This window comes from Abramis brama (genome assembly GCF_963993115.1).
Source record: "Abramis brama genome assembly, chromosome: 13".
Classification (NCBI taxonomy): Eukaryota; Metazoa; Chordata; class Actinopteri; order Cypriniformes; family Leuciscidae; genus Abramis; species Abramis brama.
In genome coordinates, this window is record NC_139975.1 from 10,014,321 (window position 1) to 10,042,192 (window position 27,872).

Here is a 27,872-nt window from a genome sequence, read left to right on the forward strand (position 1 = left end):
GAGGGAAACCGAAGCGCAACATTACGCTGTGAAGGACTCCGATATCAGATCATCTCCGCCGCGTCTCTACAGCTCACCATCGGCGCCGAGGAACATCTCTCTACTGTTTTCTTCTAAAGCAATCTAAAAAAAAAAATCTCTTGCGATCCAGACGGCAGTCTCATTTGTCTTGTGACTGAGCGCGAGCAATTATGGTGAGTTCTGCTGTGATTTAATAGTGTGTTTGCACTTGCTGCAGTGTCTCTATATAGACCGCCACATATAACGTTAGGCTAGTCTGTATGCACAGCTTAATGATGCACATCGCTGATCTTTATTATACATAGAGAGAGAGTATGTGTGTGTGTGTGTGTATATATAATCGGAGTTTACAGGTGTCTTTCAGGTTGCTTACTCTGAAGAGCTGCAAAAGAATTTCACGTAGCCTACTATGCGTATGCTATGTTAGAACATCTCATGTAGGCTAATAGTACAGCATAATTGGACAGCAACAGAAAATATTAAAAGAGTTTTATATATATTTACTTTTAAACAAATGCATGAATCAATTCATGTCATATATCTGCTTAAAATAAACATAACTCTTATATAACAGTATTATTTTTTAAGTCATGGTAGCAAGTTGTTATCTTCTCAGAGATTGTATATTCTTACAGATTGGTACGCTCTTGTTTGAAAAACAATTTCAGTGCATTCCTAGCAGGTCAGTTCCATTAGATTAAGGTCACTAAGAAGTTTTCTCAGCACTTAATAGGTTGCCACAAACCATAAAAAGGCAATTTGCATAGCTGGAGTGCAGGCTGCTTGTTCCTGTCATCTGCTTTGGTGGTCGCGTAGCACTTGGACCCCCATCTCACTCACTCTGCGGTGTGCGATGTATTTGCGGGCGACTGTTTTGAAATGTTTGGGTGGGAGCCCTTTCTCTAGACTCCAGCTCTGCTTTTGATGCCCTGAATTTAGGGACAAAAGGTTCTTCTCTGCTAGTCAGTAACCTTGGAAACCAGGGGCCATAATAGGACCCCTGACCTATGGAGTCACTGCCCATTGTGGGAGTGGCTCTCAAGTGGAGCTGGTCAGAGGGCGTGAAGCTCCTCCGCGGGTCTCACATCTCCTTTCAGTTGCAGAATGTACAAACGGGGTGTCTAACAACATAAAACTGCACTTAGGGTGGCTTTTAGACAAGGCGGTTGGACGGCTGTCAATGGATTGCTTCTTGTGCAATTCACTGAATGTTCTCAGTGCATATGCAAACAGAGCAACCTAAAGAAGCCACTGGGTTAGGTATTTATTTTTAGGGGTTTCAGCTGTTCTGATTTTGCAGCAAACATACATGACAGCTGTCAAATGAGACGCAGAAGCTCATGTCCAGGCCAAGAATCTGGCACAAACTGTCATGCCATCCTTGACCAGCACTGCTGAATTTATCATTGTTAAGTAACTGCTCTGCTATGGGCAAGACATAATAACATTAGCTCAACCAATGGCGTGAATTTGGGGTGGAACTATTTGTCTGATAAATAAACAAAACAAAAAAGCCAAGAGGAGTGTTTGAAACATGTTTGAAAAGTTTTTTTTTTTTTTTTTTGCAATTCTTCTGGATGACACTAGTGGCGCAGAAATGACACAGCTCTGTACATTGTTGATGTTCATTATTATTGTAATGTTATGTGCTTTAAGGCATGAAGTAATTTAACGCAGTCTCTTTGCAGACTCTGCTGTGTAGCGTTCATGTGTTTTGAAGGAGGCCTGGCTTTGGACCTCAAACTTTTGTATGATACTAATTTGTCGTAAACATTATGAGAGCAGGTGTGCAGCGAGGAAGGCATCATTCAACAGTATCAGAAACTACACCTTGCTTGTCCTGCAGGGCTTTGGCTCGGCAGCTAAACCGTTCATTAGCATGCCATCACTTCACCTGTTTATGCTTCTACCCTGTAGCCCTGTTGTTTTTTATAGGCCACTTAATACTTGCTTTGCGTCACTGAAACCTGTAAACCTCAGTAGCATTTTGGGAAATAACTAACTAAAAAGTAGCAACAGTTGACAGTAGTTTATCTATTTTCAGAATACTGTAACTTATCCAGTAACAAAATACTTTTAGTAGTGTAGTGCAGCAAAACAGCACATCAGTGTTTTGAAATATTGCAATATTTCGCATAAATATTTTACTATAAAAAGGCCTAAAATACCACACAGGACTTCTGCACAGAGATTTGAATTGGTGAATCATTTTTGAATCTCTTACACAAGTCACTCTAATGAATGTTTAAAAAATATAAAAATTTGTGGATTTCTTCTTACAGTAAAATATTTTTTTTTTAATTCATAAGCCCTCCTTGTTTTTGTGCCAAAAAGTAGCTTGAATGTAGTTAGCTAGTAGCTACTTTTTGTTTGTAGTCTTTAGTAAGACTATTTGAGTAGCTACCGTTTCAAAGTTGCTTCCCCAACAGGGTGTTTCAGGTTTCTCATAACTACATTCTGTAGATACCTCCAGCCACAGGACTTTGGTGAGGACAGTGGGCTTGTAGCATAGCTGAACCCATGGAAAATTAGCTAATCAATGTTGTAATCATCCTGCTGATTTTTTCCTTCTCTTCACCTCTGCTTGCTGGCCTGCCCCAGTGGCTCATCTGACACTGCGTAGAAAGTCGGATTAGTCAGCTTTCTTTCTCAGGACAACATCACACACGCTCACACTTACCACTGAGATTCTCCTTTTGCCTTTAGATCCTTTTATCCCTTGAGAGAAGCGTCTGTCATTGTAATTAAAGATTTGTGGCTTTGGAGAACAAATAGAAGCTCTGATCCTGCAACATATTACCTCTGATGCAAAATGATGAGGATGTCATTAAAATGTACTCTATTTTAGTAATGTATCCTGCTTGGCCAAAAGTCATCTGGACTATGTTCGCCTTCAAGCACACACTGTAGCTTTGTGCTGATTCTTTTGATATCATAAACAAACCAAGTGCTGATTGTGCTCTTGTAAAGTGGTTCCACAACAATCTTTTTGTTTCACTGACAGTGCGAAACATTTCATTGGCACTATCATGTCTGTCACTGCCATTGTGAACCTTTTTTGCTTAGAGGTTTTGTTAAAGTTTGATGGCAAAAAGAACAGTGTAAAATAGTCTTGACAGCCAATGTTTATCAGGTTTCAGTTAAGAACATTTGTATGTGGGGTCTATTGTGTACTGAGAAAGAAGAATGCAGTGGTAGTTTTTTGTGGCATAATTATGTAGGCTAATAGTGCTCTAGGTTGCTAACACAAAGGATCAGTTTTATTTGTAACAAGAATTTGATTTGGCTTAATTTTGCTACCTATATAACAATTAATTAAAAAATACAACAAGGCCTGTCACGATTATTGATTAATCAGTAGTCTGATGGTTGTCAGCTATTAGCCTACCTAATTATGTCAATCTAAACACGATTATTTTAGATAACCGCAATAATTACGCAGTTTCAATTTCAATCATATTTTCCCATCCAAATAAGGAAAATGTATGCGCTTAACTGCCATCGAATACATGATATTGTGTCTTTTTTGGTGTGGTAGGGAGAAGTATATATAAATATATCAAATATATTAAATAAATGATTTTTTAGTTCCATTTTATTTGTGTGCAAAACATTTAACCCCAGGTTACACCAGGTGGACTTTAAGCTGCAATTAGCGTACTACATGTTGTTTTGGATGAAATTTCTGTACTAATGAGGAAGTAAATAATAATTTGTGTGAACCTTAGTTGATATGGTTTCATTTCCTCCTCATCAAATCTCATGCAAATCATAAACAACAGAAACCATATCAGGGTAATATCGATTACAGCACTTTGTTTCCATCACTCAAATATTTTTCATAGCATTAAACCGGTTGTAATTCAAAACTACCCGGAAATCAGTTTGCCGTTTTTCTCTGAAGGTATGTTGGGCTGAGGAGTCAAACTCCTGTACTTATTGTTTCTTTTTATAGCTGTCTAATGGCTGCTCTCTATGTTGTGTAGTTTTTCTGAACATGCATCTAGTATAGAAAAAGTATAGTGTTTAGTTGGGTTTGGAGTCTGTTTGTTTTTCCATTTGGTTTGTAGGTTTAGGTTTAGGTAGGTTTACAATTACTCATATTTGCTGATGAAAGAGGTGCTATGACTTTTCTAAGCAATTAAGCTAGCTTTTCATAGCTATTCAAGGTTACATTTCTTCTAAGGAACACAAAATTTTGGTTTGATGATGGGCTGAGGCTGAGGAAACAGGTCTGGCTAAGTTGTCTCTCACCAGGAGTCAGATAGATAACTGAGAGCAGGCTTAGACTTGTCTACCTTACCACACTTCACATCCTCATCCTCCCTGTGCTCTCTTTCTTCTTTTTCATTTGGTACTCCTCCTTCTTCTGTCATCTCGGGAAGGCCTTCTCCTGCCAGCCCTGGCAATGGTTCAATTTATGGAATCTTCTAGACTGACAAGCCTGGAGGGGAGAGCATATGCAACACTGTATTTAAGAAACATGACTGGGGCACAGTAGCGTTTACTCATGATAAAGTCTGCTTCGTCCTTCAGTAGCTATTTATTTTTATGTTTGATCTCTCAGCCAGCATGCCAGTGAATTAACCCTCATGTAAACATGGCCTTTCCAAAAATCTCCCTCCCAGAAAGAACATGTTTGTCTAGTTGATCCTTGGCCAAGAGTGACGTACTGTACTTTGGTTAAAGTGTATCATAAAAGTCAGCTGAGGCATTCTAGAGGTGAGATTTGCCCTTTCTGAGACCTGTAACAAACTCCCTTATGAGATCGACTGATAATGTATCGACCAATACCAAATAGTTTTTCATTTGAATAATGAGGAACATATATAAGAATGTATGTTTATATATATATATATATATATATATATATATATATTAGTCTAACAGTAATTTTCAGGTACAGAAATCTAATATACTAAGCAAATGTAAAATAACACTGTCTTCACTGTATAAATTAAACATCATTATTAATGAATCCTTATTAAAGTTACAAAAGTCATTCAGTCAAAAGCAGTGAGTGATTTTTCTTTGTCCTTTGATTTACATTAAAAACAGACAGCAGCAATATTAGGCTGTAGTGTTGTCACTTTAAGAGCAAATGCACAGATCTAATACACTGACACTGATACACATGCATGTTTTCCACTGTTTACTATGTTTACTAGGATACTGTAATATAGTCCACTGAAGGCGAGCTTTTTGAGAACCCAAGTGCAGTTTTTTTTACAAAAATGTGATTTAACAGAAAACAAAGGCATGACATTGCATGAACCCAAAACATAAACATGACGCTCACCAACAGAGGTTACACAAAACAATTGTTGACAATGACACATGGCAAACATGAGGGCTTAAATACACAAGGACTAATGACAAGACAAGGGACCCCTGTGAACAATGAACCAATGACAACATGACAACCCTTACGAAAAAGAAGTATACTTCAAGTTAATTTTATGAAGTGTACTTAAGTAATGTTCAAGTATATTTTTAAGTATACTTTATGTAGTAAGTATACTAATATCAACTTGTAGTAAACTTGTAAGTGTACTATTTCAATACTTCTTGGGACTAAATTGGCACACTTAGTATATAAAAGTATACGTTTAAGTGTACTATAAGTGTAAGAGTAGTAAACTTTAAGTACACAACTAGGTTTCTCATTTGTAATGCATCTGTACTAAAAGTGAACTTATAAGTATACTAGTAGTTTACTATTCTAATACAAGTAGTAATTTTTTTAGTTTATGAAAGTACACACTGAAATGTACTCTCAGTAAACTACTAGTAGTTTATACTGCAAGTATACTTGTAAGTTTTCTTTAAGTGAACATAACATTATACTTATAGTTTACTATTTATATATTATTTTTGCACTTGCAGTATACTATTATGTTCAAATGTTATTTTTTTGTACTTGAAAAATACCTTTAACTGTACTTTAACTAATTAGACAGTTAAGACTATTAGACTTCTTTTACATAGACAGTAAAAGAAATGGACACCCCATTGGATTCAACGGAGAAAAGTGAAGTCAATTAGAAGCACTCACTTCCTGATGGCCGTATACCAGTGAAAACATGGATTGCTGGAAAATTCAGTCTATGGTGGGGAAAGAGTAAAGTAGAATTAAAGTAAATTTCTATACACTACCAGTGGATTAGCCTACACAAAAATTCATATATGCAGAATTAGAAACAAATCTGTTTTATATCAATATCCTAATCAACATTTTCAAACAATGTAAGTTTCATAAGACTGTATGAAAAACTATGTAACAAAGTATATTTAACAGGCTACTTGATCAACAGAGTTACCCCAACTACAAGCCAAGTATACTTTGAATACTTAATTATTCTTTAAGTATATCTCGATCAAAAGAGTACAGGCCAAATGTACTTGGACTTTTCTCTCAGTATAAGTCAAGTACACTTAAGTGTAATTTAAAGTATATTTCTGAGAAGTATGTAAAATGTAGACTAAAAGTATACTTTCTTATTTTTAGTCTAAAAGAAGTATACTAATAGAACACTTGAATAAACTACTTTTTTGTAAGGGAACACAGAACACATGGCTGGATCACATGACTTGAACAGGGGATCACATGACAGACATGAAACAGGAACATGAAAAAAACCCAAATCATGACATATCCCTCTATGGGTGGCTCCCGACGCCCAACATGAAACAAAACAAAACATTATAAAGTCCAGGAGGGCGGTCTTGGGGGAGAGATGGCGGGCCAGGCCTGTGCAGGGGAACAGGGCTAGAACCGTGGCATGGCGGGCCTGGGTTGTGGAGTGTGGGCGGACCTGGGCCGTGGATCGTGGCCGGACCTGGCATTGCAGGAAGCCAGGCCGGAGTCGGCATTGCAATGGGCCAGGGCGGAGCCAGCAGTACAGGGGGCCAGGAAGGCACGGCCTTTTCTTGGGATGAGACTCTGGAACGGCAGCGGCCATCTTGAGACGAGACTCTGGCGTGGCGACGGCCATCTTGGGACGAGACTCTGGCGTGGCGACGGCCATCTTGGGACGAGACTCTGGCGTGGCGACGGCCATCTTGGGACGAGACTTTGGCGTGGCGACAGCCATCTTGGGACGAGACTCTGGCGTGGCGACGGCCATCTTGGGACGAGACTCTGGCGTGGCGACGGCCATCTTGGGACGAGACTCTGGCGTGGCGACGGCCATCTTGGGACGAGACTCTGGCGTGGCGACAGCCATCTTGGCCGAGGGCTCACGTGCTGCAGCCAATGTGTGTGCTGCCCACACAATCAAAATAGCCGTGGCGACTATGATGAATGTTGTATCTTCTGGAGCTGACTCAGGTGCGGCGGCCATATTGTCCGAAGACTCCGGTGCGGCGGCCATCTTGTCCAAAGACACAGGCACGGCAGGCATGATTTGAACAGTCTCTGGCTCGGCAGGCATGACATGAAGAGGCTCAGGCTCATGTCTGCCGAGCCAGAGACTGGCTCGTGAAGACGTAAAGAGACTTGGCAGGCATGACGTGAAGAGGCTCAGGCTTGGAGGATACTGTGGGATTGTGGGGCTCCTCGTCCGCAAAGCCCACAGTAAATGACGAGCCGCTCAACAAAAGGGCGAAGTCAATATATTCCTCTAGTGAAAAATGGGTTTTCCCCCCAGGCATCTGTGAACGAATGGGTTCATTCAAACCCACTCACTATTTTTGACTATTTTGTGTGAATTTGTCCACTCAAGTGCAATAAGACGTGAAAGAGAGCTCAGTTTAGTATTCGCTAAATATTAATATATTAATACATAACAGGTACTGGTACAGAACTATATATAAATTCAAATTAATGGGTCCCTAGTCAGTCACGTGGATACCACAAGAAAATTATTCATTTGCTCCACAACATTCTCATGTAGAACAAGCCCCCCATTTTATTCAAGTGTCTCCCACCAGCATGATGTAATTTGATGCTGTGGAGAGCTTTCCAAGGCTGCCTGCATGGTGTAGTGCGCAAAGCCTATTGTTTAGACACATTGCAAGATGACAACACAATGTGTTTCCCACTGGTCACCAGGTTTTGCAGTGATCCTCTGAACTTTTCCTAAAGCACTTTCTGTATTCTAGTTGGTTCCGCATTAGCAGCATTCAATATCGCTGTCCATGGCACAAGTAGTGTCCTTCACATTTGTCACAGAACAAGGAGAACAGGTTCTTCCACACCGGCACCATAGAAAGGCGCGTTTTCTTTACAAAAGGGAGAGAGGGGTGATCCGTGTAGCGGTGGCAGGAGAGAGTAACCAGAGACATTCCCAGTTGTTTTCCTGGCCGTAGTCTGGCAGCAGGTCCGTGGGAGTGAAGGAAGAGATGTTTAACTGCTGATGGGTAAATTGGAGCTCTCCTCAACGGCATTAGGAGGAAATCAAATATATGTGCATTGACTGGAAGAAAAGAGAGCTACGGCAGCAAGTTTTCCTCAGGTGAACATCTTGTTTTGCATTTTATTTTATGTAGCCGTATTTCATTGTAAAAAAAAAAAAAAACTTCTCTTTATAGTGTTTGTACCATCATTAAATAAGACCCGGAGAGGTTGTTTGTCTCCAAAAACTGCCTCGCTGTGACATTCAACTCTCTCTGCCTCACAGAAGACTCTCTGCATCATAAAAGATCCTCTCAGCATGGTTCGGTTGATTAACTTACATTCTGTTTACTGTCAAGAAAGTTGTGATGTGAGACTCTTTGTAGCCTTTGGGAAGCTTATTTGCAATTGAAATGCAATTCACCAATTTCTTTAATACTGACATCAAATGAAAAAAAAATACAGGATTTGCATTGTTGTTGTTTTTTGCCAGTACAAGTTACATTCTCATTCCCTGCAGGGACAAATTAGTAATTCTAAAAACTACTGCGCAAGCGTGGCATTGTTCAGATCCATGCTTTGTGTTTAGAGACCACTGACAGGGTTTAAATCTTCCACCTCATGGTGTGATGGATGTGTAAAGTCATAATTAAAGGCTAAATACAAATTAAGTTAAGTTATGGCATAAAATAAAACTGCCTTACAATGGCAATCTATGGGGTGAGACACTGGGATAAATGCTATAATTAGCACTGCTTGGAAGCAATACTTAAACATCATACATGTTAACATGTTAATTCGCTTAATAATAGTCTAACTTTCACAAGATACATGGAAGGCTACCAAAACGTTTACAAATTACATTGGTCCCATATAACAGTTCATCTGCCTAGAACTGTCCCATCACTAAAAAACAATTTGGACAAATTCACATTTTCATACAAGTAATTTGTTTAATTGAAAAAACAAAACAAAAACAAGCTTCAAGCACAGATCTTTTCAATAAAGCTTAACTTGTATTTTAACCCATAGCATTCCTTTAAAAATAATCCAAGATGATGTCATGACCTTGAGCGAAACAAGGAACTGATTGTACAGTGAAACTCGGACATAGTAAAAAATACATAAAGTGTTCATTTCTAAGAAATCCAATGCAGTTTTGTCAGTCAATTCAGTCTTAAACCAGATGGATGTGTCATTTAATATAATCAGAAATGTTTTTCCAAAGCTTTACCTCATACTGTGGTATCTCAACATCCCAGTCAGCCATAAAACCCATATTAATTATTACCTCCACAGAAATGTGAGGAATGTCCATTTTTTTACCCACTTATCTAACTTACTTCTCGTAAAGAATGTACCATTCGGCTCAGGGAGCATGAATCCCTCTGAAAAGGGTCAGATAGAAAGAAAGAGAGCAGGGGTGGCTCACATGAACTCAATGAGAAAAGTAAACAGAAAAAGAGCTGGTTAAACAATAGAACCTGGTGCCCCTCCTCACCACTTACCTATTACGACATTACACTGCCTGGACTGTAGATATAGTTGTTCATTTTGAAATGTTAGTTGGTACCTGTAAAGATGAAGGCTGATTTCAGAAGCATAGCATTGTTGTTACGCTTACTAGGCCTGCATGGAATATGTGCAGACAGAATTGAATTTAATAAATATTTTGTCTAATTTGATTATTTGACTGTTAATAAGAGTACAGTATTTTATCATGTTATTTTGCCTAAAAATAAGTGTAGGAAAATGCCAAGCAATGCCAAAAAAAATAAATAAATAAATAAACATCAGTAAAATGAGTCTGGGCCTGCTTATGAAATATGACACACTGACTGGACATATGGAAAATCTGAATGTATAAGAGTGATTTCCAGTCCTGGAAAACTCATGGATATAATAATAATATCTTAAGAAAAGTTCTGTACTAAATATTTCTAGTGGTACTCTGTTATAAGATAAATAAATATTTCATAAATTGCTCTTTGTTTGTGTTCTTTATAACATTAAAATCCTTATTCAGTAATCACAAACTACTAGAAAAGTCATGGAAGTTTATTGGTGAAAACGTTTGGCAACCAACCCTGACCTACATTGGATTCATTTTAATGTGATTGCAAGCAGGGACATTTTGCATTTATTAGTCCAATTAATTACACAAGCTGGATTGCTGTAATATATTTGCAGATACTTCTTTTCCACAGCCCCTTTGAATGCTAATCAACCCTGCTGCATAATTTAAAAGCAGTGTATCATGCATTAAATACTTGTAGGTGTTAACAGGCGAAGCACATCCCGGCTATATTTACTGAAAGTTTCTAAAGGTAGGTGTGAAGTCTCCATTCAGTTGCCATAGCGACTGGCCAAAAATGCAGACAAGTGCCCTTAAAGTTGCATGTTGCAGTCGAGTAATGGAACATCTGAATCTCTCATTGCATTCATTTCTCACGTAGTTGTTTGAAAAAGTGCTTTGGGTCAGTATTGACAGCACTCAGCAGGTGGCGGACATGGATTCAGTCTGTTAAAACAAACCTGAACAGCTCAGGTCTGTTCAGGGCACTTCACAGCATTAGGGCTAATACGATTTAACACTCTCAGAGTGACCTCCACAAAGCCTCCTCGCAAGCTAATCTTCACTACATTAACACACGTGCGGGATTTGACACCTCCACATGGCTTTGGCCCTGCTTCAGATCACATTTCCTAATTTTCTTGCCCATACATGAGCACATTTTTTGTTTTAGATGCATGAATCAAGTGGTAATTGCTGCAATTTGTTAGATCAACCTGTGTGCATTTTGCGTACTGGCTGTAAATTTAGATTTCCTTTTTATATATGCTAACCATGTTAACAGTTCCTGTGATATTCAAAACTACAGCATGATAGCATTTCTTTAACAGAACAGATTCAATTTAATTTAATTTTAAACACATTATTGCCCGTATCTTTGTTTTTGCTCCGCCAATGAATATAAACGAATTCACAACAGAACTGTCGAGCGTCTTTGAGAAACAGCGTGGTTTTTCGTTCTTAAATTAATTCGTGTTTCGAGTGAATGATTCAATCACTCACGTAGCCAGTTGCTTTGTTTCTGAATGAATCAGTGTTTTGATGCACAAGAAACATCTCTTATTATTATCAATTTTGAACATGTAACATGTATAATCTGTTTAGGTTTAGTTTAATTTTTAGTTGTGTTGCTGTTTGCCCATGTTCCCTTTGCTTGTCTGTCTCCATGGTTTCGAATTGAGTTACGTGTTTCTGGTTACTTTAATTATCCCTGTGTGTATTTAAGCCTTGAGTTCTTTCTGTTCATGCTTGTCTGAGTTTTAGTTGTTGCTATTTCTCCTGAGTGTTATTGTTTTGGATTATTGGATTAAAAGACTGTTTTTGTCATATTCTCCTGCGTCGTGCGGAACATCTGACAGAATACAGTTGTGCAGTTTTACGGTGGCGCATTGCTGCCATATGTATTTTTAACGACATATTTTCTCGTAATAACGATGTTATGTCGTTAAAACAATGTATTTTCTCATAATAACGAGATATGTTGTTAAAATGGCATATTTTTCTTGTTAAAACAACATATTTTCTCGTAATAAGGCCATATGTTTTACAGTGACGTGTAATATGCCTTTATCCACATTAAAGAGAATTGATATAACATATCGTGCTTTTATCACACTTCCACATTCGAAAAGCAGAAGCAAATGGCATACGTAAAATACCTTCCACTGCCTGTATCAATGGCAGTGCCCATAACACGAGATTGTTGTGATTTATTGATGTACAGTTCATCATAGATTGCCAACTTCATGTAAACCAAACTCAAACTTTTTGGGGCCATGGACTCAGAAAGTGACACAAATAACAGTGGTCATTGGGCATCGCTGGAGTCCAAAATCCAAAAATCAATCTTGGTTGTGTTTCCCAACGTCGTAACTTAACTACCATGGTACAATGCATCGTTGAAGAAATCAACTGGCTAGTCATGACCGTTTCCTGAAACCATATTGTTGCAAATTTGTCATTCAACCACAAAGGTTAATGATGTCATGCATGTGGTGGAGTAATAACTTCTTTAATGAATCCATTTGAGATCAAATTAATGATAGTTTTTTTCTCTCTATTAATTACGGACATGGTATCTGAGGACTAATTCTAATTTTTAATTCTAAATTTAGCTTTTTTACACATGCACACTCTTCAAAAAACAATGCTTTACATCTCTTGACAAACTAAAAGACGTAAATGATATTTGTATATATTCTAAATAAAAAATATAGATTGTACTGAATGTCAGCTTGCTTATTTTGCTCAAGATACAGGTTTATTAAGTTCACATGTCATGTAAACAAGAAACTATGCTTCAAACCACAGGTCGAGAGCTGTCGTTCCACTTCCAACCACACAACTTTGCGCTGCTGTTTGCGAATGTTCGTTGGAACTATGTTTCGGGAAACAGACTTTTTGAATGCTGATAACGACGGCACTTGTGACCATAGTTGGCTAACGATGCTTTTAAGAATCGCACCCCTGGCTGATGTATTCAGCTCATTAACTCTCAATATTAGCACTATATCACAAGAGAGAGGACTTGCAGTGTGCTGAAGGTCTCTGTGGGGCCCTAAGGTCATTATTTTGTGATAAGACATCCACTTTCCTCTTTGCCCTCTCTGCCTGACCTCTTACCCTGAAGGGGAAAGTTTATGGCGCTTTCCTAATGACTAAATGGCCTTGTACTCTGAAGAGAATGTCTCCAGTGTGTGTGCCAGTGAAAAATGAATGGTGCTCCTATGCCAAAATAAGACCTCTAAAGAACTTGATGCAATCCCTATAAAGAGGGCTAGTGTTACATTAGGGCCTTTTCGGTGAATGAAGTCGCCACCATTTGACTCATGTCATATTTCACAGAGAGTCATATTCAACCAAATGACTGTGGTGCTAAATTGGTGAATAATGAAAGGGGGCCCAGTGTCACCTTGGGTCTTACATTTCCAGCGGTTTTACCTCAACAGACCCATTACTTGCATATGTAATTAGTAAACAATAAAAGAGACTGTTGTTATGTGCCCATAATTAAGTGAGCTGTCTATGGAAGCAGAATTCAAGAGACTTTTGATGCAAAAGCTGTTCCAAAAAGTAGGGAGAATAATTAAGCACTATCATTCTTTGCTGGGGGAAAACAAAACAAACAAAACTATCCAAGATGGCAAACAAGGCAAGAGAAAATTTGATTATAAATATACTAGGGACACTGATATTAAAGTTTTGGCCAATATAAGACAATAATTATATTCATGCTTTGATGAATAGATGACTGATAAATGCTTGATATTAAAATGTATTTACTATTTTGTCTAATTCAATTAAAAAATGAATTAAAAACACTAAAAAACTAAATCATTTTAAATGCTAAGTGAATTTAGGCATCATAGCATTATAATGTACAATATGAAAAGGCATATTCACTTTGGGATTTGCTAATAATTATATTTAGCAGTGTTATTAAATTGTTAGAGGTCTAAAAGATTAACTTTAAGTGAGCATTAGATGATATCAACGATCATCTAAATAGAAACAAATATGAAAAACAAGCAAGCACAATTAAATATCCAATACTGACCAACAAATATTCAGTATAGGCCAAAGTGAACAATATCAATAAATAAAAAATTCTCTAATATCAGCCCATAGTCAGTAGGTACTGATATATTCTGCATCCCTATTTTTTGTGAAAATAGTAAAAAATGCTGGTGCTGGCTGGCACCTCTTTTTTTTTTAAACGCTGGAGGGGAAAGAGTTAAAGTACATTTTAAAGTTATATTTCAAGTATACAATTTAATATCTAAATATAGGAACATAGTAGCATCATAACTAAGTATGATGTTAAGTTCGCTTAAAGACAGCATACAAGTATACAGTATAAAACTACTAAACTAGTAGTTTACTGAGAGTATACTTCAAAGTGTTCTTTCATAAACTAAAAAATGTGCTACAAGTATTTGACTAAACTATAAGTTCACTTGTAGCATAGATGCAGTACAAACGAAAAAACGTATTTTTAAACTAGTGTGCTCAATTCACTACTGTTACACTTAAAGGACACTTAAAAGTATACTTCTATACAATAAAAAGTGGACCAATTCAGTCCCAAGTATTATTGAAATAGTACACTTACAAGTATTTTCCGGTTATGAGGTTACTAGGCAGTGAGTTTATGTAATGTTTGTGCCCTCAAGACACACTTGTCATGTTCATTATTGCAATGATATGCAGAAGGGTTCATGTCTAGGTTTGTCCATGGTCTCCGGGTAAATGATACTAATCACAACATGGCTCCTATGATTTAACATAGATCATTGACCAGAAAGCTGTGAGTGAATAAATAGCCCTATGGGTTTTTTTGTTTTTTTTTAAATGCCTAGTGGAATCAGTCATTTTAAGTGTACATTAAATTTTAACACATTAAATTGAAGTACAAGCACTGCTTAATGCACAGTATTTATTTTTTAAATATTATTATTAATGTTAATAATAATATTAGGCTACCTTAATATTAATATTACCCTTCTTAAATATTTTGAGAAAACTGCATTGTGGGATACATTACACACAGTATACTCTGTTATGAACAGCAATTTCTTTTGCAAACGTAGGCTCCTATGTAATGAATGCAGAAACTTCATGCTGCATATTGCAGAACTATTAAGAGTAGTATAGTGGTATGCTAGTCTGAACATAGCCTGCTTGTCTGTGCTGGAATAAGGTTGTGCTGGTCTGTGCACAAAAATGTGCAACAAAGCAAGAATAAGGCTGTATTAATGTTTAGAGCCAAAGAAGGAAGTAAACTTCTGATATATTTAGAGATTCGTGAAGCTAGACAGGGAACAGTCTTCATGAGAGAGACTGCAAGTCTTAACTTGATTTTTAGAAGTATGATTGGAATTTGAAGGATCTTTGAGACCTGCTTTAGCTTTATCTTCCTCACTTGTGGACTTCTGTACTGAAGCTATTTAGCCATTGTATGTGTTATGCCAAAATAGTTGGACCAATAGAAGAAAGAAGAAAGTATATTGGTTCAAAAACAGTTACGTTAGTGAGAGTTGTAACTTACTTGAAATATTACATTAAGAAGATTGTACATCCTCTCATTGGAACTTTCTTTTCCAAATTTGTACTTTTATAAAAAGCATCCCGGTAAAATTGAGTCCTCGCAGAGAACACCAGATTTTGTCTAATGGATGGATTTTTTTAGATTCATAATGTAAACGACATTTAAAACAGCATCAGAGGAGGAAATGAGAAGTTTCAGGTGCTCTTTAAACAACTGAACTGATCACTCGCTGTGAGGTAGACAGGCCTCTAATTAAAGCTTTTCCATTGGGGGGAATGTGTGTGTGTGTGTGTGTGTGTAGGGCCACTGGCTCTGAAGGGCCCGACTAGGCTGTAAATCAACTTCGGTCTCTCAACCCACTCCGGCTGTTCAGTGTCTGAAGCAATTATAGAAAAAGACTGGATGCAACATTTTTCCTGTCCTTCAAGATTTGTGGACACTTTTAAAAGGGTTTCAAACCCTAGCTAACCCTTCATAAAAACTCAGGCTTTTTTAAAAACAGACCACAGCCGGCTGTCAATCAATTAAAAATGCAATTGAATTAATTACATAGGCTATTATAATAATGAACTAATCACATTAAATCACTTATTAATAATAGTTTAAAAAAAGTTGTCACCTTTATTTAAATAGCGCTTTATAGAATACAGATTGTTTCAAAGCAGCTTTACAGTGATAAACGGGAAAATAATGATCAATGATGCAAACAGAATTCATATCTGTAAAGCGTTGCTTAAAAAAGACAAGTGTTGTTATTCAGATTCAATCGTTGGCTCGTTCTTGCGTAGCCTACTAGAGCACGTTTGCACATGCACACTATTCAAAAACGACGCTTTAAATCTCTTGACAAACTGTATACTGTATGTATTCTAAATAAAATATGTAGATTGTAGGCTACTGAATTTCAACTTGCTTATTTGACTTAAGATAAGGATTTATTGACTCCACATGTCATGCAAACAAGAAACTATGCTTCTAACCACAGGTCGAGAGCTGTCGATGGTTTCGTGAAACACCGACTCGTTGAACTCCAAAATGAAAATAGGGTGAATTCGGGTAATCTGGGACATTGGGTAATGTGGGACACTTAAACTCCGGTGTGTTTATTTCCTGTTCTAACTTCTTGTTCTTAAAGTGTTGAAAATGTGTTTTAGTTTTTTTATTTCAAGCATTTTTTTTGTTGTCCCACTCTATCAAATATGATTGAGAATGTGGGTCGGCATGCTTTGGGTAATCTGGGACATTCTTCAAATGGGGGAAATATGCATTTAGGGACTTTATAAGTCTAATGACAAGGGCGTAGATCTCATTACAACTAAGGGGTAGACCACTTTAAAATGAACTCTAATATAAAGCTAATCAGGGTTTGAAATTAACACCCGCCAAACCGCCAAATGCTTGTAAAAATCAACGCTGTCAAATCACAAGCAAATTTTCACTTTGCTGAGTCTCTTACCTGCAAGGAGTGTTTGCTCCCTGAGTAACCCCAATTTAAATAGAATGGAGAACTTAAATGAATAACCAAATGAATACTCTGTTAATCAAATTGTTGCTTGCTGTTGCTTAAATTTAAGTTGATTTTTTTATGTTAAATGTTTTAAATGCATTTAAAGGGATTAACAGTAGACGTAATCCTGGTTAGAGATAGAAATGATTTTTCCTGATATTGGAACACTCTTTATGAAAAAATATGACTAGCCTATATTAATTAATTAAGTACTTGTCATTTTTTCATAATGCTTTTTAAAAATGGGTGATATTGTGTTTAAGGCATGCATAAAGTATGAATATAGGCAATATTTTAGGCCTAATACACGTGTCCCAGATTACAAAGTGACCTGTCCTAGATTATCAAATTTATGCAGAATTTTTGTTTTTGGCACAAAAACGCTAATAAGTGTGGCATGTCTCCTCTGGGTATAATATCTACATTCTTTCTTCTGGTGTGGTTAGAAATCATCTTAGGGATTTCAGAAAAGTCTAATGTGTTGATCTTATGTGTTAGATAGATATCGAAATACATTGCAGAAGTCAAAATTGCAAAAAAAGTTACCCGAATTCACCCTAATTCAAAGCCGTTACTGTAGGCTAAGTAAATCATTCAATAGACGCTACAAAGTATTGCAATTTTTTTTAATATATATTAGAATTTTTCACAAAATTAATTAATTATCAGCATAAACTTTATGTGCACTATACAGAACTGTAAGCTTTGAAATATATTAATCAAGCTGGACATCAGTTTCCTGGTTCTGTGTCAACATCACTTTGATTTGCCTGACTGCGTTTTAAAAGGAAGTATGGCTCTGAATATAATCGTGTTCTTCACTACACAGGGATATAAAGATATCAGTCAGTGTTTACTCATGTTGTGATGCAAAGCACCATCATCTATATATATCAACCCTGAAATGAACTCGACTCAAAATGTATTTCCCGAGTCCCGACACGCCCACTTCCTTTCACATTCAGAGTGTAGTCACCTAAGTTTCCCCATTAGAATACTTTTATCCAACCTGTCAATCATAAACTAAAGTGGCACTCCAAGTCATGGCATATTTATAATCGGCGCTTGCGCAGACGCAGGTCTTGTGCAGTAAGTGTTGTAGTTAGCTGAGTGCTCGGATGGCATAAAACAGAGGAGAGTCCAGCCACATCTCATGCATAAAATCATGAGGTGCTTTTTGATCTCTCTATGGGTAAAAGCCAAAACTTAAGTGCCATACTTTTTTGCCTCTTCTACAACTATTTGCATAATCACTCGAGCAGCATTAGGCTGAATTTGGTAGGCCTAAATGATCATTTTGCTGATATAAGGAAGATCCTGGAGGGAATGCTGTGCTTAACTGTATGTGCTTGTAAGCGTAGTGTAATGGCATCTGTTGAAGCTGTTAATACATTGCTCCTTTTAAAACGAAGCAGTATTTTGTCTAATTTTTCAGGGAAAACAACAACACTTGTTATCAGAGAATATATCTTCAGATAAGTATTTGTCTTTCTTCATTGGCAAATATTAAGAATAAACAATATTAATGAGGCCTAAGTTCCCCAAAATTAAGTGGTGTTTTTGTCAAATTTTTCATGAAAACAGAAAAACAAGACTTGTTTTCAGAGAATATACACTTGATATAAGATACTGTATAGATACTATTTGGTTTGAAACTTACTTTGCTTTCTATGTATGCAATACATATGTAACTTATCTCTCCCGTTGCCTTATGGGATAGTAAAGTGACCATTGAATGTGCACTTCAGACTCTCGCCGGCAGTAGTAGCTCATCCAGGTACTTTTCGACTACTGTGAATAGTTCGGACATACTACTCGGCTCACATATTGTTTTTCGCCTACTATATAACGTTAGTATGAAACAGTCATATTCAGATGCAGCGTGTGAGCTTCAAAAAACAGTTTACTATTCACAGGTATGGTTATGCTCCAGCAGGAGGGTATTTATTATTTTATAAAGTGAACAAATCATAAGAATGATTAATTATTTGATCTTTTGGAATAAAACAGCTCGGTTTCTATAAACCCATCCTATAACTAGGACAGCAGTCTTAAGCACAGCAGAAAACAACAACAACAAGGGTCAGAAAGAGGGTTGAAAAGTTAATTAGAGTGTTTAACAAATAATAATAATTTTTAAAAAAACTTTACTATCACTATAATTGGTCTTCAGGAAACAAAAATTAGATAAAAAAAATGTATAGCATGACTCCTTACCTTTTCACACGTAAGTTTTATTCTGGCTGACCCCCCAGCGTGAGTTTTTCAAGGCGACCGTTATTTACAACGTGTCACTTTATGGTTTCCATGGTGACGCGTCATTGCTTGTCACGTGACACACCGCAGCAACAACATCGCTGAATGAATGATTATCTGCTTTTATGTAATTTTTCCTTTTTTATTCAAAATATTCACACATTTGTTAGCTATGGCATGAAATATCTGATATTCCGATTGTCAAATATATGCAAGTGGATGTGTTTTGTTGTTTAAACACCTCTATAACGATCGCGTTAGTTAAGCTGAATGCGCATGTTAGTTTGCGCCACAGTTCAGAGTCGGATCTGTTGGATTCATAACACGTGAATTCATCCACTTCTCCCGAAATACATGAAAGTAAGTGTCCGGTGAACTGGGAGAAGAACAGAGTAAACTTTAAAGTTACTTACACAATGTGTATCTGATATGAATAAAACGTGTCTAATTATAATGGAAAGGATTATTATTGCCTCTTTCATAGACATCAGTGTGTATTTTACAAACTCTAAATTTATTGTTCTTTTAGTACTTATGTGAATGTATATGTCTGAAACCTAAAATAAACATTATGTGGTTGAAAATACAGCCTAGACTGATCACACCGGTGTGATCGTACGTGCGAAAGGGTTTTAATAGCCATAGGGGAAGGTCACAGTGAGTAAATGTTTGCTTTGAGTGAGATGCACTAACGTTACTAGACAAAAAGGAAACTCTCAGAGACGCTCTCAACATGACCCAGAGGTGCTGAGTAGTGGTCTGGCAAAGTGCTGGAATATTGTAGGCCTTCAAGCAGATCCATTTCTCTGTATCAGCTTGACTGCAAGTCAGAATCATATGCCTAGCCTAAGTGTTGTTCAAACAAGGTCATTATATTATTTATGACTTTTTCAGAGTCAGGTTTTTCAGTCTTTTTATTATTAGTTACAGAAATGAGTCCTACATGCATATGAGAAAGTGAGAGAGTATATTCACACTGGATGTGCCTGTAGAGGAGTGTATACAAACGCAGAAACACTCGACGTCATTGTATTTTATCTTTACAGCTGTTTGAGGCCAATAGCCTACTTTTACAGAAATGAGAGAGAAGGTCGTTGAAGTGAAATCAATACAGCCCCTTAATGAGGTTCTCTGGAAAGAGAAAATTGATTGAGAGGGAGGGTTCGAGAGAAACAAAGAGAAAGCAAGAGGGTGGCACTACTAAACAGATATATTGAAACCGTTTGGAAGCAGGGCAGCACTGAGCGAATAAGTGGATCAACCTCACTTTGAGTGAGTTTTTCTTAGTAGGGAAAGATTAGTGATCACCAGAGGACATTGATTAATGCAACAGTGTGGCAGTGTAAATTAAAAGTTGTTTTTTTTGCGGCGCAAAAGCATCTGCCCTCATTTTCCGTGTATTTGGCTCATGGGATGATTCCCAGCTTGTATCATCTCAGTTATATAACAGACTTGTGAACTTCTGTGTGTACAGTAGTTCTCATTTCAAAGAGGAAAGCAGATGCTTTCGACCCATTTTCTTGTTAGACTACATAAATAAACAAGTGCTTATGGTGGCTGACATTTTGACATTAACTATTGTTTATACATTGTTTTATGAGCTTATATTTAGAGCCTACAAACAACCTGCAACAATAGACTAATGGTCTCAGACCTTTGAACCCCTATCGCAGGTATTTTTATACAAATTTTTGTTTCACGCACACCTGACCAAATGCCCCCCACAATGTCAAAATTTTCACATTTTACTATCTTTGTGTGGACATTTGGTCTTCTCAATGTAGGTTAAACAAGACCACACACATACACACACGCACAAATATATATCTATATATATGTGTGTGTATATACTGTTGAAAATAAGTTGGATGGTTAAAGGAATATCTTAATTCATGATGTCGAACAAGAAGATGGATGCAACCAAAACAAGAATATTCTGCAGAAGGATTCAGGTTTCATATCTGATCCTCTGAAGGGTTCTTCATTGTTTTTCCTTTCTCTCCCTTCAATTTAGAGATCCCAGTGGAGCCATTTGAACCAGTAACCAATGGCAACAGTTCAGGCCCTGTCCTTGAACCAGGACCCCATCAAAAGCATCTGTGCCGTTTTTCCGACATCCTCTTTGGCATCAGGCCGCTGCGTCATGGGAAGTGTAGGCAGCTTAATCGAGAAATCAGACGTGTCGCCAACCAAGAGCAATAGAGCAGTTCCACAAGTATCAGGACGTCATAACCACGGCCTGCTCAAGAAGGGTTTCAACCAGAGAGAGCTGCTTAACTATCTGAACATAACCAAGAAGGAAGCGAAGGGCAGCAAACACATCATCTCTGGCACATCCTCCATCAAGAGAGAGCACAGGAGCGAGGAGAACGACATCTACACTAAGGTCTACCACCGAGATGGAAAAGAGCTTGATTTGGGAAAGAACTCACTTCCCATAGGTGGCAAGTTTGATAAGGTAAACGACTGTGAAAAAGTTATGCTTTGCTCATTTCATGTCAGAATTACAGCATTTGGGAGTCTACTGACATCTCTGTCAAACTTTGGTAACACTGACCAATGGCAGAGATGTGGGGAGTGTTTGGGAAACCTGGCTGAAAACAGTTACTAGTTGTGCTACAGTGTTTAATGATGCTAGTGGTGAAGAAATTATATACTTAAGCTTTATATATTTCACAAGAGCATATGGAGGTGAATTAATGTAGTATTTTTCTGGCATCAACAGTAACAAAGCTCCACATAAATCTATGTTGTTAAAATACATATTATAATATAAATACATCTTTTTTTTTTATCTGTCACTCTGCATGACCAGTAATATAATCAGAAAAATAAAAAATTGTTATATTTGAGACTAGTGACAAATTATTTTTTTACTAACTGTTTACTAACTGTACTAACAGTTTTTTTTTTCAATTACAACTTATAGTACACAACTGAACATGATCATGAATGTATTCTAATTTTGTGTAAAACCAGCTAGTAAAAAATATATAATTAATATAATATTTTGCTACCATCAACAACTAAGCGCCAAAATAAATAATAAAAAAAAAAAGTTAAAAATAAGTATTTTTGAGACTGTGTTGAGACTAAAGATGTGACAGCAGATTTAATTCGAAAAAGACCTGAATGCAGCAAAAAATATTTAATATTATTTCATTAAGAAATAAAAAAAAAAACTTTTGCAGAAAAGTAAGGGTGAATTCATCTTTTTTTTACCCATCAGCACTTGCTTCATAAGTATTCAGCAAATTTCGGAAGGAGCAGGTATTAAAAACGCACTTTACAATGACTGGATGAAAACAAGTTGAATACGTTACTTGTTGTAGTTTGTAGGTGAAATTCAGAAATTGTGACAGTGTCCGGCTCCATATTTCTTCCTGAGACAAGTGTAATTTATTGATAGGTGGGCTACTCCCCCAGTCGCAAATGGAAATAAATCATATAAACTGTTCGGGCCAGCAGCGTGTAGACTAACTGACTGGCTAAATTTATCTCTGTAATCAAATATGGTCCCCCTCAGGTGACGTTATTGAGCAGGAAACTCAGCAAGACAGAAGAAATATGGAAGCAAAAGTGGTCTACATTAAATTACTTTATGTTGTTTGGCATGGCTCCAGGATTTAAGTGTAGAGCTATTCTCCTGATGCTCATACTGCAATTGACTTATCCCTGTCATTTCACAGCCACGTTTCAGGCCTTCCGCCTTTAAACCGGTCACCCCCAAAAACTTCAGTTCCATGCAGAACCTCTACACTTCCAAGTCGGAGGAGCTAGAGAGCGGCTTCACCAACGGCATGCATCTATCCTATGCCAAAGCAGCGCCCAAATCGCTGTCCACCTCTTCCTCGTCCTCCTCCCCTTCACGGCCAGGCACGAGCACCAGAAAAGGAGTCCTAGCAGCAGCAGCCCGGGGCCTCAGCCAGGAAGAGGAGAACACGTCGGACTCGGGACACAACTCCATGAACAGCCTGCCGCCCTATCGGCCGCCGTTCCGCCCTCACTTGGGACAAATCAGCGCCTCTATGGGTCACATCAACCACATCGGCTCACTGGATCGCAGTTCGCTGGGCTCCAAGGGAGCCGCTTCCACAGTCACAGACGTGTCCTGTCACAGTATGGCTACGCTGAACCGCCTGCAGTGCTATGGAAGCGAGGCCCCGCCCCCCTACGAGCTGTCACACTCTATGGAGGACGTGGTGAGGGACCTGGAGGAACGTCTGCAGGAAAAGGAGCACGAGCTACGTCAGATGAGGAGGAACTTGGATGAGAGCGAAGATGCCATTGCACAGGTCAGCATCTGCAAGAACACATGATCTATTAAACATACACTAACGTTCAAAAGTTTGGGGTCGGTAAGATTTTGATGTTTTCAAAAGAAGTCTCTTATGCTTACCAAAGGCTGCATTTATTTGATCGAAAATACAGTAAAAAAAAACATTATTACAGTTGTGAAATAACTGTTTTCTATTTATTTTAAAATGTAATTTTTTTCCTGTGATGCAAAGCTGAATTTTCAAAAGTTGCTGAATAGAAGTATTAATTTCTTTAAAAATAAAAACTTTTGAAGGGTAGTGTACTGCATTTAAAATGGGTTATATCATACATTTTAAATAGATAAAAATATATTTTATATAATATTAATATATATATATATATAATATTAAAAACTATATTTTAGGTTTTTTTACTTTTTAATTTTTAATATATAGTTTTTAACTGAGAGATTTAGATTTTATTATAAAAATAAATATTTCTTACAGAATGATATTTAAATCATCTTAAATACAGACCTTAAAAACATCTAAAAGATGTTTAAAAAATGCAGCGTCTCGCACATGACATAGCTCAAGTTAAAATCAGTTCAATCTTTTTTCCTGATTCCACAGCCCGCATCTCGCATTTCTCAAAGCAAAAACGCGTTCTGTGTGATCCAGCCCATAGAATGTACACAAAATTGGAATGACAAAAAAAAGCTGATACAAAAATATTCAAAACTGTGTTTGTGTGCTCTCTTGTAGGTTTTTGAAGGGAAGCAGCGGCTCTGGGAGAAGGAGGTTACAGAACTGAAACACCTGTACACCGCCAAACTGCGCCAGGTATCCCAGCAGTCCCAGCGTTCCCAGCGAAACCTGCAGCTGCAGCTGTATAAGGTACAGCAGGAACGCAACCGGCTGCAGGAGGAGCTGGATTCTGTCAGGCTGGAGTGCCAGACCCTGAAAAGTCAAAGCCCAGCGGGACAAAGCCAGAACATTAATCCCCAGCTGGAAGAGACCCAATGGGAGGTATGTATTAAGTCAGAGCTATCTGTTCAGAGCTTTGGGGATTTCAGAAATCTTCGGAGGAGATAAAAGAAAAAAGTAACCTTTAGTTGGATGATAAATGAAGGGACGTATCATGTATTGCTTGTTAGTTTGTTCACGCTGACCATACTGAAAATCTAAATCAGATGTTTAGAGCTGACTGTCCACACTGTCATTTTACAAGCAACCAGAGCTGTTTGTTCAAACAGTGTAGCCAATATCTGATATATATCAGTTGCCATAGTAATGACTTGAGACATAAATGCGAAAAAAGAAATTAAAAAGTCAATGTCTTTGTAGAGACAGAGAGAATGACGAATGATAGAAATTTTGCCTCTGAGATTGTATGGGAATCTCATCACAGAGATGATAAGCATTCAAAAGACCAATTAAATTGTTTACAGATCACGACATACATGTAGGGGCTGTTCACACGACACCGTTTTCAACTAAAAACATAAAACATTTTGAAAACGATACTGTTAATATATCTGTGTAAACTACAAAAAAACGCAAATTTGTGAAAACGATGCGCATGCATCAGTCTATAGGTGCGTGGTGTTGCTTTACAAAGTGACATCGCCATCTATTGGCCTGGCATGCATAATACAGCATTTTTAATCGTTTTCGCCGAGCCTTGTGATCATTTTGACAATGGTCTCTGTAATGCAAAAAATGCAAAGGAAAAACTTTTCCGTTTTTAGTACATTGTTGTCGTGTAAACACCCACAGTTAATCATCACATTAAAAAAAACTTTATCATGGAATGACTACTTGATTACTACTGTTACTACTATTACATAAAAACTACTTGAAATCTGATCTGACTGTTGAGAATTTAAATGCATTTCCAAAAATCAGACTTTAATCAGATTTCTAACCACATAACTACATATGGATGTGGTTCAGATTTGCTCAGTTCAGACATCAAACAACTAAACGGATTTGAATGAGTGACAGAAAGACAGATTTGTATTGCCTATCTGGACAAACCTCTAATAAGCCTAGCATTATTAAAACAAAGGATAGGAACTATCAGTGACAGCCTCTTATGAACAATATTCTCAAATCGTTTTTTGACTGTATATTTGCGAGAATGACTACATTTTATTGATTTAATAGGTCTGCCAGAAGTCTGGAGAAATCGCTTTACTGAAGCAACAGTTCCGGGACTCTCAGGCAGAGGTCACTCAGAAGCTGAGCGATATCTTCCTCTTAAAGACTCAGCTGCACGAGGCACGCAATCAGATCCAGAGCAAGGACAGCCAGATCGACATGCTACAGATGGCCCTACAGGGCGCCCGCCGGAAATGCCCCTTGCCTGCTTTCGAGGACACTCGAGCGGATGCGGGTGAGACTGGAGGAGCCAGTGCCACGGAGGAGCGTCTCAGAGCTGAACTGCTGCTGGAAAGGCGCCAGAACGAGGCGCAGACTTCAGCTTTTGAAAATGAGAGAAGCACATGGCAGAACGAGAAGGAGAAGGTGATACGCTACCAGAAGGAACTGCAGGCCAGCTACCTGGAGATGTACCACAAGAATGAGGCCTTAGAGAAAGAACTGGCAATGCTGAGAGGGGGCTGGGCCAGAGTGGAAGAGGGGGGAGCAGGGGGCGGAGAAGAGGAAGTAAAGCCGCCCACCGGTCTGCCCTGGATAGAGAGGATTGAGTCCTCTGAAATCTGACTTTGCAAATGATCTTTGGCATCTGAGATTAGATTGACGACAACAGCTCTGGATCCCGTTTCACTTCTGAGACAATGAATAAACTTTAAATAAATAATCTATACAAGTTTGACCAAAAAGTGTACCAAATAGAGGCGCAAGCTGAATATTATGCGCTGTTTTGTATCACAGAAGGATTTAAATGAATTTTGTTGAAAAATCTGAATCATCAAAACTATTCTTTTGGCAAAAATGAAATGATAAATAATCTCAGATTTTATTTTAAACACAATATTTGTTTTCAGATCCTAAATAATTTACAATTGTTTAATTAAAAACCAATAGATGATTTAAATTAGCTTGACTGGAGTGTTCTAGCACTATTATTTCATTGATTCTATATTTTGGGCTTTAGGTACCGGATAATACAAGACATCCTATTATTCAAAGAATGAAATCAGTTAAGTGTGCATTCCCTAAAACGCATGATGCACTTTAAATGCACACAACTTGTGCAAGTTGTCCTTCGCATTGGAAAAAATGTCAACAGCTGATCCATATAGAAGCATTTCTGCTACTATGTCTATTGATGTGCACTGCTGGGTTTTTCCTGTTCTTTTGACCTAAGATGTTTATATCTGCATGAATGTGAAAAGAAAATTCTGGTAAGTTTGATGCCATTGTGTGCACAGGACTGTCGAAAAGTCTTCAGTAATCGTAAGAGTAAGGTTAGATCCTACGGTATTAAATCTTCACATAGACAACTATACTGTGACTTAATTGTTAAAAACTACTGAATTTCATATTCTATTTCATGTACTAATTGTATAGATTTGTACTATACACATATGGTGTTCTTTACCTCAAAGTTGCATAAACCTTGCCATTTCCTTTAAATTGACTGAAGATTATTCCCCCCTCGTTCTGTAAAAAAAGCTCTAAAATGTGTCTTCCAGTTAGTGTAAAATAAAAGTTTAAAATGTGTCTTCCAATTAGTAGTTTCTTTCACATACATTATATTTTATTATGTTAATAAAAGTCGTACTTTATCAAACCTTAATCAGTGTTTTCATTGGGCTGGACTCCAAGCCCAGAAAGAAACTGCAGGATATGCAGAAAAAACCTGCAGATTCAAATAGACCAGGAGTCCAGCCCAATGAAAACTTTTTTTTTTTTATTACTTTAATCCATTTAAAGATTGGCTATGTGCCACACCATTTTATAACATCTGCCGAATTCGACACGCCCCTTCTTTACAAACCTGCCGCTTTGGTGTAACCAGGGGCGTAGCTAGGGACGTGCGTAAAGCTCCCTCCAGCATGTTTTACCGATGTTCGCTTTTGTCTTAAGTCGTCTTCTTCTTCTTCTCTCTCTCTCTCTTTTTTTGTTCTGTCGCTGCATGTTGTCTTTTTTTCTGTCTACCTATTACTTTTATGCTGTTGCAAACCATAGACTGTAAGAAAAGAAATTCGCGAACGTCCAAATTCATTTAACGCGCTTCCGGCTTCCCATAAAACAGCTCACTTACGACGTGCAAAATGATTGACAGCCAGAAAGCGCCTTCTGACTGACAAATAATAATAATTATAATTTAATATTTTATTTTAGGTAGGCTACTATGTCACGGAGTTCTGCTATGGAAGTAAAATAATGTCAAATGTTTTTGA

The 27,872-nt window shown here is 37.6% G+C and overlaps 1 protein-coding gene across 2 annotated transcripts; it reads left to right on the forward strand.

Annotated features, from left to right (window-relative positions):
* Positions 1-27,189, forward strand: n4bp3 (NEDD4 binding protein 3). Of its 2 annotated transcripts, none has more exons than XM_084132288.1 (5): positions 1-194; positions 21,255-21,698; positions 22,930-23,535; positions 24,265-24,528; positions 25,669-27,189. In XM_084132288.1, the coding sequence occupies exons 2-5, from the start codon at positions 21,288-21,290 to the stop codon at positions 26,224-26,226; spliced, it is 1,839 nt and encodes a 612-aa protein (XP_083988414.1). In that variant the 5' UTR covers positions 1-194; positions 21,255-21,287; the 3' UTR covers positions 26,227-27,189. The 2 variants fall into 2 exon arrangements, with proteins under 2 accessions (XP_083988414.1, XP_083988415.1); XM_084132289.1 differs by lacking the exon at positions 1-194 and adding an exon at positions 8,253-8,477.
* The last annotated feature ends 683 nt before the right edge of the window (positions 27,190-27,872 follow it).